This window comes from Podarcis vaucheri (genome assembly GCF_965113315.1).
Source record: "Podarcis vaucheri genome assembly, chromosome: 8".
NCBI classification, from domain to species: Eukaryota; Metazoa; Chordata; class Lepidosauria; order Squamata; family Lacertidae; genus Podarcis; species Podarcis vaucheri.
In genome coordinates, this window is record NC_138766.1 from 92,448,071 (window position 1) to 92,462,324 (window position 14,254).

At 45.5% G+C, this 14,254-nt stretch overlaps 1 protein-coding gene across 1 annotated transcript in view; it reads left to right on the forward strand.

Moving 5' to 3' along the window:
• The window catches only part of ZC3H3 (zinc finger CCCH-type containing 3), a 269,239-nt gene that overhangs the window by 79,665 nt on the left and 175,320 nt on the right, over nt 1-14,254 (forward strand). Inside the window, exon 4 of the mRNA XM_082235559.1 lies at nt 8,130-8,286. Coding sequence (XP_082091685.1) covers nt 8,130-8,286 — 157 coding nt within the window. The remainder of the gene's footprint in view (nt 1-8,129; nt 8,287-14,254) is intronic.

The window sequence follows — 14,254 nt, forward strand, 5'->3', positions numbered from 1 at the left end:
TGCCCCAAACTCTGGCATCCTGTGTGTGCGACCTTCAGTCCTGGGGGAGGGATGCCCAGATCCAATGGCTCTTTGGGGTCACTGGTGCTTGTGGGAGAACTGCTCCCCTTCCTTGTCCTCTGCAAAGTGAGCAGGTGAGTGTCTTCCTGGCTTCTAATCTCCAAGGAAGGAGACTCCGTGGTCCCTCCACAGGGGTGGTGCCCTCCAACAGGGCAATGGGCTTGTCTGCTCTGTAGGCTTTCCAAAGAAGATCGATCAAGAGAACTTTAGTATAGGAGAGCCTGGAATGTGGGGCTGAAATTGAGGACTCACCTGTGCTCTCCCAGTCTTGTGCAGATGACTGTTGGCCCATTTGCTTCATTGCAAATAACTACTTTATGTGTATCTAATCACGGATTGGACATGCTTGGTGGATTTTATGTACGGACATTCTATCATTTTATCACATTTCTCTTGCTGTCTACTCTCTGTCTTCAACGTCAGTATATTTTGTGGTATCTCGGTTGCTGCCATTTTGTGTTACTTTTTACTGTTTATTTTAATGGTGTGATGTGTTACAATGAGTTTAAAATATTATAAATGTGTGTGTGTGTATATATATATAGAGAGAGAGAGATAGTAGGTCACTTTAGTTTGCTTTCCACAAAAGTGTGGTGCACATTATAAAATAAATAAATCTAACTTGTCTTGCAGACATGTTGCAAGGAACACTGAGAGAAGGGTTTCCTTTGAAGGTTTTCCCCAGGAAGAATAAAATGATGGGCTCGTTGAGCTGCAGCTGAAATGTTGCTAAATTAAGCCCTTTGCACAGGATTTGCCGAAATACTAGATGGCATAGAAGGGGGCTGGAGAAAGGCTGCCCTGATGCTTTTGTGAGTGCTGGAATGAAGATCTTTAGCAAAATGGGCTGCTTGGTGAGTGACAGCTAAATTGGAAGCTGATCTGTAGAAGGGATGCCCTGGAGACTGACAGGAGGAATGTGACTGGTGTGTTTTGTGGAGTGAGTTAGTGCCAGGGAATTTCTCAAAGCAAATAAGGATGGGGAAGTAGGAACGAGAATTGGTCACTGTTCAAAGAGGCGCACACATACATAGCTGGTAGCATTCCTGGCATTGCTGTGAGCCAACCTTTGGCAACGTGGTGCCCTCTAGCCATTTGGCAGTCCAAAACAGCTGGACGGCACCAAGTTGGCAAGGCCTGGTCTAAGTTCTTGGCTCAGTTTTTTGGCTGTCCCTCTGTGCTTTTCTTTTCTTAGACATCTAACTTGGAGGTTCAAGACAACTAATAACATATTTTTGTTATTATTCTGCTGAAATAATTTACTTTACTGATTGAGCTCTGGGAATCCTGCAAGTCTGCAGCTGATGTCACTCTAGGAATGAGTTTTTGGGGATGTGGGTGGCACTGTGGTCTAAACCACTGAGCTCTTGGGCTTGCCGATCGGAAGGTTGGTGGTTCAAATCTGCTCAAGGGGGGGTGAGCTCCTGTTGCTCTGTCCCAGCTTCTGCCAACCTAGCAGTCCAAAAGCATACCAGTGCAAGTAGATCAATAGGTACCACTGCAGTGGGAAGGTAAATGGTGCTTCATTGCACTCTGGTACTCATCACAGTGTCCTGTTGTGCCAGAAGTGGTTTAGTCATGCTGGCCACATGACCCGGAAAACCTGCCTGCGGTCAAACATCGGCTCCCTGGGCCTGAAAAGCGAGATGTGTGCCGCACCCCATAGTCACCTTTGACTGGACTTAACCACCCAGGGGTCCTTTACTTTTACCTTTAATCTAGCAGTGAGTTTGCTCTTCTGCAGCCCACACTGCCACTTTCAATTGCAGCCATCAAAAAGCCAGACTGTATAACCAGCTTGATTCTGAAAGTAGCGCAAAGCTAAAAAGATCCTCAACAACATGTCCAAAGGATGTTCAGGTTGAGATTTTGGTGACTCTCCAAAGGGAGGGAATTTCAGATCTGGAGGATAGCTCTTCTTTGTAGTTGTCAGCATCGCCCTTGAGCCAGTGCCACCAACTGGACTCATCCACTTCAGCCCCAACTGGGCTAGGCGAGCTGGGTAGCACTTCCAGAGACCACCTTCTGCACAGGAACAGGTCAAAGTGCTGTGGACTCACAACTCAGAGCTGTGAGCACCGGATTCACTTCCACAAGAAGACAGTCGTCGCACAGCAGAGTATAGCAGAGTATAAACGACTCGGAGAGCAGCTCTGTAGAATATCTTCTTTATTCTATCTACAACTATAATACACAACTATATACAGAGCTAAATGAGGTCTAAACGAAAGGCTGAACTGCACTGAGTGTCTGCAGCTGCTCTTAGCAGCAACCTTATCTATACACACGATCTCTCTCTAACACTCAGTCTCTCTCTCTCCTCGATACTTTAATGTGAGGCTGGAGCGGAATAAGTAGAGAGCAGAAACCGCCCCCTCCTCTCTTGAGAATCAGCAGAGAACATCAGAAGATTCTCGGATATGGGAGGGGTGAAATCTCCTCAGTAGTGTGATGATAAAAATAGAAGGGTTCCCTCGGCTGGCTTCCAATAAAAGAAAAAAAAAAATAGAAGGGTTCCTTTCCTTACCACTGAAATTGCAACTGGACACCCGGGAGGAGGTTGTGTCTCAAGTCTAGAACCTTTTAAGATCATGCCCCATACTTTGAATGGTGCATGGGAGAAAAGAAGGCAGGGCAGTTCTAGAGTGGGGTATTGCAACCTGCTTCTGATAGGAGAAGCCGTAAGAGCTGTAGAGAAGCTGTTTCGCTTCTCAGTGGTTTTAAGGGGCTGCCTTCACGGAGCACAATGCAAGGGTTGCAATATGTCCTGAATTTCCCAGACATAGCCAGGATTTGGATGTCGGAAACAGTGTCCAGGCGGAAGTCGTTGGAGTCTCGTTTTTGGCAATTTCCCCTAAAAATTGCTCCAAAACGTCAATTTTTGTGTCCGGATCTTCGCAAGAGAGGCATCCCTCTCCGCACTCTGGCTGTGGACCTGAAGAGCAAGGGAAGGGGCTGGACCACATGGGAGTCCAAAAACATCCTCCCAGTTAATAGCATGGCCTGTCAATCAGCAGCACCTGCCCGTCCTCCTGTCAAGATTCAGTTTCGTGTTTCCTTCACATCATCATGTTATATGATGCTTTTGGATTGTAAGCTACCATGAGCCCTAGGGATGGCGTGGCAAAATAAAATAAAAATTCACTGCTTTCTTCAGGAGTGGGCAGGTTTACTCTCACTTGCCAGCCGAGGTTACTCTGGGAGCTGGTTTTCGTTCTTGCAGTAGGTTAGAGCAGAAGCACTTGCAAACAATCCTTAATTAACAGGGGACAGATATTGCAGAAGGTTGATTAATATACCTTTTCCCTCAGCTAGTGTGTGTTTTATTACAAGGCAACAGAAGGTCTTTTAAGCCCAGACTTACAGCTTTAACTTCCTGCCTTTTGTGGGAATTATGAGACTTAACATTACCTTAATGTACCCTTTTTTGTCTTTTAATATACTTTATAGCAACTCTTCTTTTATTAGTCCTTACTGGCAATGGCTTAGTAAAATTATAGCTATAGGTCTTCTTGTGAGGAACCCTGGAAAGCGGATATGCTGGCATAGCATGGAGCTTTGTCGATGGGAGTCCAAAAATTCTTTTTTATTTATTTATTTAGAGAGGTGCGCGTACACACAATTGCAACACACACATCGCCTGATTGTACGAAAATCTCTTAAGTGGTTTGCAATGTGGAGTTATCCAATCCATGCAGACTGGTATGTATGTACTATTGCAATGTTGTTGTCCATTTATCATTATTACATTTCTACACTGCCTTTTATCCGAAGATCACAGGGCAGTTTACAATATAAAAACACAAAAATACAGACCACAATAACAAACAACCCCCCCCCGCAAAAAATACAATGCTTTCAGAGCCAATTTTTGTTCATATTTTTCCTAGTGCTCAAGGTTGCAAGCCTCCATTTGATAATGTATTCTCTTTTCTCGGGAGCCAAGTAGCTGTTACTTATTAATTTATTATTGCGTTCTACATATTTCTCAAGGCGATATGCAAACATGCCACAAATGCAGCTATTAGTAGACTTTTGTCACTACACTGAAGTATCATGGTAGAATTTTGCCCCGGAAAGCAGTGGGTGGTATCTCAACCAAGTCATGCTCCATGTAGTCCCAGTGAAGCCAATGGACTTAAGTTTGTCATGTCCATTGATTTCACTGGGTCTCATTTGAGTGTGACTTTGTCACAAGGCTGGAGGAGAGAAGCAGCAACGACTTGCCAGCTCTGGGAAGGTGTGAATGGGATGAACTTTTTGGAGAGCACTGTGAAACTGCTGAATGGTAGCTTTGAGCAAAGCTCCAGCAGACCATCTCTGTCTACATCAGCCGCCTTCCAACTTTCCATGCCCAAGACCCACCTTAATCCTCCAGGCTGTTTTAGACCTACTCTAGAAGCAAAAATAGCACGATCGTCTAGATTTGCTGTCTCCCTTCACTCTTCCTCTGTCAGTCCCTTCTTGATCACAGCATAAGAGTTCCCTTGTAGGTTCAGACTGAAGGCCTCTCTAATCCAGCAGTTTGTCTCCAGCAGAGACCAATCAGATACTTCAGCAGTCTTCTTTTGTTTGTCCACGGCATCTGTCAGAAAGAGGTGCACTGCATCTGAACATGGAGGTTCTACTGCTCCTCTCTTTGCTTCTTTTCTGTCCAGAAGATAGCTTTGCCGCTCTGGGTGCAAGTTGCCTTGTGTGACTCTTGATTCACACAACTCATTGGCAAAGGGCCACCACCATCGCTCGGGGGGAGAGCATCTGCTTCGCGTGCAGGAAGGTCCTGGGTTCAATCCCTGCGTCTCTCAGGTAGGGCTTTGAAAAAAGACTCCTTGTGTGAAGACCCAGAGAGCCATTGTTGCCAGTCAGTGTTGACAACACTGAGCAAGATGGACCAATGGTATAAGGATGCTTCAAGGCAGTGAAGGTTTGTGAAGCAGACAAGTCATCCTGCTGAGTTGTTAGAGAACCTAGTTTGGTGGTAATGCAGAAGGGGTGATTCCTCTTGGTTTGAGAGGAGCTAATTCTTCTTAGCTAATTCTACTCTTGAGAGTCCCATGGACTGCAAGAAGATCAAACCTCTCCATTCTGAAGGAAATCAGCCCTGAGTGCTCCCTGGAAGGGCAGATCCTGAAGCTGAGGCTCCAAGACTTTGACCGCCTCATGAGAAGAGAAGACTCCCTGGAAAAGACCCTGATGTTGGGAAAGATGGAGGGCACAAGGAGAAGGGGACGACAGAGGACGAGATGGTGGGACAATGTTCTCGAAGCTACCAGCATGAGTTTGACCAAACTGCGGGAGGCAGTGGAAAACAGGAGTGCCTGGCGTGCTCTGGTCCAGGGGGTCACAAAGAGTCGGACACGACTAAACAACAACAACAGTTCTACTTAACTAGGCCTGAAAATGTGTGTTACCAGGCTCATGGTGTCTGCTACCTGCCTCTGGGCAAAATTTTGGCCCCTTCTCTAGAGAAGGGGACCACCCCATAGCAATCGCCTGTGGATTTTCATTTGGTGCTGCTCCTGATAGATTGCCTTTTAGAAGTTGCCTAACTTAGCTAGTAGGGAATATTAAGGTTGCATTTCCCAAGGCAGGCAGAAGACATTCAGAAAAAAAAGATAAAGATATATATGGGCCTCCTTTTTTCCACTTTCCACCTTGCAATAATTTTAATTAGAGGATTCCCAAAGGGGGGGTGGGTGGGGGAAGAGTCATCTCTTCAAATCAGTTATAAAACCAGCAGACTTCGTCTCAGCATGTAGTGTCAGCTTTAATTATCTGGGCAGTTATAGCTGTATGTTATAAAAGTCAGGCAATTAGATGCATTCCTTAAAGCTGTGGAAAAAAATTGCTGGCTATCAAGAAGGGGAAGAAACAGAATCAAACATATAGCTGTTAATTGCATGGGGCATTCAGCAGAAAAAATGGTGTGTATATCACATTGCAAAATATTGTGAAAGTAGAAATGATTAAATACATAAATCTGTTTGGGAGTGTAGATGTCGCGGATAAAGGTGTTCTTTCTAAATGACTGCAAAATGTGTCCAAAGACACTCAACAGCACAAATAGGAAGCCTTTGTAATATTCAAGGCTGGCAGACTAGGCACCCACTGCTCCCCAATGTTTTATAAGTGTGGATTCCTTGGAGAAGGCCAGAAGGTCATCATTCCCTGCTCCCCAATACAGGAGAAGGCCCACACAATCACAGACAAGCCCACACAATTGGATGTGCTGCACCCCAGAGACCAGGGGAGGAGGCTGGCCACAGTGCCAGAGTGAAATGCAGGACAGAGCTGGTTGCTCTAGATGACTCGGGCAAGTGAGCCAAGCCACATGCTACAAGGGAAGAACAAAAGCTGTTCATCTGATCGGGGGGCAGAGAGGTAGGGCAAGGGGCTATGTGGGAATTCGCAGTGAGAAGTGTAGCTCAGGCATATTGTGGCACCTGGGGATAGAAAGACACGGGGCTTAGATGTGAGAGGTGGTGCTGAGGGGGTCTGTTGTCATTGTAGGTCTGATGGAGTTGGGTTTGGGTGCTTCTCTTTGGCAGAAGTTGACTGTGTTGTGCTTGGTTTGGGGGAAGGCAGCAGTTGCTGGCAAAACGCCACTGAGGTCTGTGCCTGGAGCTCCAGAGAAGCAGGCGCATCTTTCTGCTAATCTTTTCAAGTTCAGGCAACAAAGATGAGAAGCAGTCCTCAGAGGTTGCTGAAGGCTTGATTATAGAAGGCGGGTTAGGATGGAGAGACACGGGGCAGCGTTCTGTAGGTTTCACAATCTGCTCCTGGTGAGCACACAGAGGGAACTTCACGGGTTTTCTAGTCCACTGCCCGCTTGAAGCTTCCCTCTGATAGAAACCTGTTCAACCTTTTCTTTGAACACTCCCATGGAGAGAAATGAAGCAGCCTCCTCTGGAAGCTTGCTTCCCTGCTGTATTGTTCGAGCTGTTAAGATGCTCTTCCAAATGTTCAGCCCATATATCCGTCTCCCCCAGCCTAGTGGGAGTTGTAGTGCAAAACAGCTGGAGTTTACCAGCTTCGGGAAGTCTGGCATAGCTTAAATGGTAGGTCTAGGAAAAGGATTCTGCTGGAGACCTTGGAGTCTCGACCAACCTTTGCCAACTTGCTGCCCTCCAGATATTTTTGGTTTACAAGGCACATCCTTGCTGGCTGGGCTGATGGGAGTTGTGGTCCAGAATATCTGGAGGACGTCAGGTCCGTGAAGGCTGGTCTAGAGTCTAGACTATAGCGAGTTAGATAGGCCTGTGGTCTTACTCAGTGTAAGACAACCATCAGTTCAGTTTATGCAGAGTATGTATGATTGCATCTTTGTGATCAAAACCACTGATGGAGGGAAAAAGTTGGTTCCCTCCTTGTTTTTTTGCTGTCCATTCTTCAAAACCCTTTCACAATGTTTGTTACCAGATTTAAAATTTGAGATAGATTAGCCAGAGAATATATTCTGATGTTTCTAATGTGGTTTTAAATTCCTGCTCTATCTTGTAATAAAGTCATACCTTGGGTTGAAGTAGCTTCGGGTTGAGCATTTTCCGGTTGTGCTCCGTGGCGACCCGGAAGTAACGGAACGCGTTACTTCTGGGTTTCGCCACTCACTCATGCATGCGCAGACGCTCAAAGTGACGTCATGCGCACAACAGGTGAATCGCGACCCGCGCACGCTGAGACATGGGTTGCGTTCGCTTCAGGATGCAAACGGGGCTCCAGAACGAATCCCGTTCGCATCCAGAGGTACCACTGTACTTGAAGGAAAATGAGAACATTTTTGCTTTCAGCTTCTGTGAGAACTGCCTGATCCTGTAATGCTCTTCCTGGGTTCACAGTTCTGACTATTTTGCACTTGGGGAAAGTAGTCAAAAGTGTAAACTATTGAGGGATATTATAACCATGGGCTCTGTTTTATTAAACGGCGCTCCATTTTGTATGTATGTGTGGATAAGGATTCGTATCTATACATTTCAGCAAAGAGTTGATCCTTTTTTCCATGGCCCCAGTCTTGTTCTACATGTTTCTTCAGGCCTGCGTTAATTTCTTCCTCCTCTCTCTTTAAACCCCAGGCTCCAGCTTCCTTCTTGCAAGCCCCACAGCCAATAAAGTGGTGAACACTCGCTACAGGATTGTGAAGAAGGCGGCAACGTCTGCTCCTTCGGCCTCTGCGGCGTCTTTTGGCAGCCCTGCTCACAGCTGGAAGTCCAGAAGGCTCTCGACATCCAGGTAGAATTTTCGACAGTTTTGACCATTGTTCCAGCGTTGGTACCGTGTTATAGTGGGCATCTGTTTACAACTGCTGATCAGCTAAAAAAGGCCACATCACGTTGTTCTTATGAGCGATGGAAATGTTTGATGGTCTATTGCAGGGGTCAGCAAACTTTTTCAGCCCTCCCATCAGATGTCAAAGAGAAAAACAACTACCAGACATTTAGAAGACATCTGAAGGCAGCCCTGTTTAGGGAAGCTTTTAATGTTTGACGGTCTTTTGTATTTTAATATTTTGTTGGAAGCTGCCCAGAGTGGCTGGGGAAACCCAGTCAGATGGGCGGGGTATAAATAATAAATTATTATTATTATTATTATTATTATTATTATTATTATTATTATTATTATTTTGTGAGGCATAGGAATTCGTTCATTTCCCCCCTCTAAAATATAGTCCGGCCCTCCACAAGGTCTGAGGGACAGTGGACCGGCCCCCTGCTGAAAAAGTTTGCTGACCCCTGACCTAGGAGATACCTAAAGCCATGGGGCCATTAGTGTGGTTCTTCAGCACCTGTCGAACAAATGCTGATTCTGTTGGTCTCTTTCTGGACAGCTTGGGCTAGAGGAGGGATGGCATGATGATGATGATGATAATAATAATAATAATAATAATAATAATAATAATAATAATAATTTTAATATTTACACCCTACCCAATTGGCTGGGTTTCCCCAGACACTCTGGGCAGCTCCCAGCAGAATAGTAAAAACACAATAAAGTATCAAACATTTAAAACTTCCCTAAACAGGTAACAAAACCTAAACCATGGAAACAAAATTTGTTGCTTTTGATATGTGCTCCTGCCTTGTCAATGAATTCTTTGGGTCTGGTGGTCATCTCAGCCTTCACATCAGTAGCTGATCAATATTTGGTCATCACGTTGCATGTATAGATTTTTATTTTTGTAACCACCTCATTGTGCTTTAGGGGTTCTTCAGATTATGTGGCATATAAGTATTATACATATTTGAGGCTTCCCGGTATTAGAAAATGTACTTTCAGCCCAATCCCATGTTCTTGTTCTCATAGATAAGTCTCCCTTGGTTTCTTGGGAGCAGGCTGCATAGAGGAATTTATAGGATTTCATTATTCCTCTGCCAGCATTTGCTTTTATTCATTTTTCTGTTTCCCCCTTCCAGCTTTCCCAATTCCAGCCTGAATAAGTTGCCCCTTTCTCCCCATGCTCTATAGAGGTTGACATCCTTTTCAAACCTCCCTCCGTTACACGATCCCTTCAGCGGATGACCAGTAGCAATTTGCAAGCAATTAGTTTAAGGTGCTCAACTATATTATAAAGTTTTGCAAATGAGTGTGGCAGCTGGCTTGAAAAAAGGGGTGGGTGGGAGAGAATGAATTTTAAAATCAAATAGAATAAACTTCCTCAATTACTTGGTGAAATAAAAGAAAATGCTGATATTCCCGTTTTTTAAAAGCTGATTATACAGTATTTGTTACAGTTTGAAAACAGTTTAAAAATTAAGAACCAGATGCTTTATCTGGGAACTTCTGTCACCAGCAATTTAGTAACACTTGACAGTATCAAAACAATTGCTATTTCAAGAATTTAAAATTGGATTACAGCATTTACCTTCCTAAAACAATTGATTATCCCACCCAGCCCGCTTAAGAATAGCTTTATGTAAAGTACAGATTCAGTATATGAAGGGGGAAAGACTGAGACATCGAATACGTGAAGATCATTCGTGCTTATTGTAAAACATGAGCTGGTTTTCTGTTGGAGGGTATTGCACTCATTTGTAACTCTGAATTCTTCTGGAGGAGGAAACGTACGGACTGCTAAAGCCAAGTCACAAAGCCCTACTTTATTCTTATTTTAAGCCTGACGCAGATGAGATTTATATCAGTAATGTTGATTGCAGCAACGTTGCATTTAGGCGGACTGATCACATGCCCCTAAACTTGGCATTGGATAGGCAGTCCTTGGCAGGTCCTGGTGAGATCCCTGACCATGTGATTGACACCCCTGGCTTAATGGATATTCCCAAGAATGTGTGAACAGATACTCCTTTTGCAAAGCACACAGGCACATTTCAGCTGATCTGGCTCTAAGAGTTGTGTCATTTCTCTGTCGTCGGTCTTTTTATTTTTACCCCACCTCTTCCCAAAGGGCCCTGCAGATTTCCAGCATCATTTTTGTTGTTTAGTCGTGTCCGACTCTTTGTGACCCCCTGGACCAGAGCACGCCAGGCACTTCTGTCTTCCACTGCCTCCCGCAGTTTGGTCAAACTGGTAGCTTCGAGAACACTGTCCAACCATCTCGTCCTCTGTTCGCCATTTCTCCTTGTGCCCTCCATCTTTCCCAACATCAGGGTCTTTTCCAGGAAGTCTTCTCTTCTCATGAGGTGACCAAAGTCTTGGAGCCTCAGCTTCAGGATCTGTCCTTCCAGTGAGCACTCAGGGCTGATTTCCTTCAGAATGTCCCAGGTTCTGTTTACCAGCTGCATCTCTTGTCGATATCCTTGTTGTGTCCTTGCTTCCTGAGTAAATTTCCTGCAGGTATCACTGAGGAGTCCATCACAGGGGATGCAGCCAGCCTTTTTCGGACAGTCTCCGGGGGGTGGAAGCCGTTCTTCACATGGGCATTGTGCAGCATGAGCCCAAACTCAACCCCTGACATCTCCAGAAAGGGCTGAGAGAGTCCTGGAAAGCTGCTGCCAGTCAGTACTGAGATAGATAGGCTGACTCAGTGCAAGGCAGATTCCTATGTTTCTTTGCATCCACCCTAAGGTTTGGTGTGTCCATTCCCTCTCTCTCTCTCTCTCTCTCTCTCTCTCTCTCTCTCTCTCTCTCTCTCTCTGCCTCTGCCAGCACTATTGATTGACTCTCCTCGCTTTATTTAAGTCCGTTGAAAGAAGCCTATCTTGATCGAAACAGTTTCCTCTCTCCCTTCACGTGCCACGGGTGTCATGCTGAAATGACCATTCTTCCTCAGTTACCTCATCTGCTGCAAATGCTGCCCATTTATCGGAGGAGATTGGTTTGCGTGTTTTCTCTCTCCCTCGCCTCCCCCCTTTTTGCACGTTGTGGAGGAAGACCACAGATGCTCAGTGAGAGACCCGGACAAAAGTGCTTCTTGCATGAGCAGAGAGTGTAAACGGAAGGGCAGGAGTTCTGTGATAGGTTTCTCCTCCCGCCCAAGTAGTTCTAGGACTTGACAACGCAGCAGGTTGTTGGGAGGGAAGGAAAAGGATACTCCTTGCAGGTTAATAATAATAATAATAATAATAATAATAATAATAATAATATATTTATTACAGTGGTGCCCCGCAAGACGAATGCCTCGCAAGACGGAAAACTCGCTAGACGAAAGAGTTTTCCGTTTTGGAGGTGCTCCACAAAACGAATTTCCTATGGGCTTGCTTCGCAAGACGACAATGTCTTGCGAGTTCCTGCTGGTTTTCCCCCTCCCCCCCTTTTCTAATCTGCTAAGCTGCTTATCAGCTGATCCGATCAGCAGATAAGCCGCTAAAAGCTGCTAATAGCGCTAATCCGCTAATCCGTCAATGGGCTTGCTTCGCAAGACGAAAAATCCGCTAGACGAAGAGAATCACAGAATGGATTCTTTTCGTCTTGTGAGGCACCACTGTATTTATACCCCGCCTATCTGGCTGGGTTTCCCCAGCCACTCTGGGTGGCTTCCAACAGAACACTAAAATACAATAACCTATTAAACATTAGAAGTGTCCCTAAACAGGGCTGCCTTCAGATGTCTTCTAAAAGTCTGGTAGTTGTTCTTCTCTTTGACATCTGGTGGGAGGGCGTTCCACAGGGCGGGTGCCACCACTGAGAAGGCCCTCTGCCTGGTTCTCTGTAACTTGGCTTCTCGCAGGGAGGGAACCAGCAGAAGGCCCTTCGCGCTGGACCTCAGTATCTGGGCAGAACGATGGAGGTGGAGACACTCCTTCAGGTATACTGGACCAAGGCTGTTTAGGGCTTTAAATGTCAAATTTTAAAGGTTAATTTTTGCCTTAGCGCTTCCGCTTCCACCTCACCTGGACAGTGGCAGGACTTGTGGTCTAAAACATCTGGGGAGCACAATGTATGCTATCCTTGACCTTTGCAGTCTTAGTCAGCTACCCTACTGCAGGTGTGCTGTCAACATGTGAACATCCTTAGAGAGGAGCCGAAAGGTGCAACACACTTCCCTTGTTCTCACAGAAGCTGCTGCATGGCTTTGAATGCTTGAAAAAGGCTGATGTTTGCTCCAGATCCTGGCCCTTTTCTGCTGTCACTTTTCAACTCAGTGGACTCTGTGATCTGGGATATCTGGTTTTAAGTCTCACGGCTACCATCAGTTCACTGAAGTTCCTCCCTCGGCCTGTATTTCCTGATTGTAAAAATGCATGTTACTTGTGCTTGCTGTGGAATATTACCTGCAACAAAAGTACCAGGTACTGCGATCCCACCGTAAGTCCTGTCGGTGCTCAGGATGTCTCTATGCATAGCTGTCAACGTTTCCCTTTTTTAAAGGGAAATCCCCTTATTCCAAATAGGATTCCTCGCAAGAAAAGGGAAAAGCTCATAGCTGTGGTCTCTATGGCTGCAGCTTGCAAAGTCTCTTTGTGTTTTACCTCTTGCACAGCCTCCTCACGTGTAGCCGGCAGGAATATGGCGTCCCCCAAACCCACTTCAGGGTTATCTGAGTGATGACGACTGAGGCCCTGAGTCCTTCCCTTGCAATTTATGTGAGTGAAGCTGACGTGGTTTTGCTCCCCTCGTAGTGAGGCTCTTTCACAGGGTCTAATTTTGCTTTGTTCTGTTTCACATTGGCTGGGGCATTATGCCCACGTTGGGAGAGGTTCCTTCTCCCATGAAGTAATTGTTTAGAGGCAAAAGACAAATGTGCCTCCAGGAAGGTGCCAGGGCAGAGGGATGGGGGGAGAAGAGAGGGGAATCCTTAGCCTTCTCTCTCTTGCCCCCCCTCGACCCCCAGTGCTAAACCCCTTGGTGATTTCTTGCTTTCTCCCCTTATTGCTAGATTGCATTAAACTTCGCCCTGCCACTGACTTTTCTGCAGGCGATAGATGGGAGTATATTTTAAATTAATTTTACTGCACTTTTGTAATATTTTTGTTTTAAATAGATTTATAAGCAGCTCGGGGGCTATTTCTACAAATTTATGAAGATAATTTTCACTCTCTTGATAAGGTTAAATTTACACCTGCTATTTCCATATTAATTCACATTGCTAAGTGGATCTAATTTTCTTCCGTTCTTCTATCTGGTGTGTGCGCCTTTCCTAATGCAATTTCCCCCCTCACTAAATCACTGTGATCGGGAGTCATGATCGAGTTAAATTAACTTAAATTAATTTACTTAATAAGAGCTCCAATGAGGTTGAGATTTATTGATTGTGCTTCTTTCTCACTCCTCCCCCTTTATCTCTTCGGGGAGTTCCTCCCCCTCCCCACCTTTTACGTTCCATTGTGGGGCTGCAAAAGAGTGGGGCACAAGAAATCCGTCGGTCTCTCTGGTGCCCTTGAGAAATCACTTGGGACCAAATCCTGGGGGGTGATTTTCGATTGGTGCTGCTTCAGTGAACTGTGCGGGTGCCAGTGTGTAGATAAATGATCACGGCTTGTGGTATCGTGACCGTTCTTGCATTTGAGGATGAAACCCGAGCGCAGCCAGAGTGCTCCGGAAAGTCATTGTGATCTTCCAAGGTTTCCTGAACAATGGACGCAACTGAAGGGTGCAATTAAGGCATTCCAGAGAAGCTTATGAGAGGGGAGCAGCTGCCTAATGAAACAGGCAGTAGTGGAATCGCTGATGGCTTTATCTGCTGTGATCCTCCACAAGTTAACTAGGATGTCTTGTACTTAACCAGGTATCTGAAGAAGTGTGCATGCACATGGAAGCTCATGCCAACAACAAACTTAGTTGGTCTCTAAGGTGCTACTGGAAG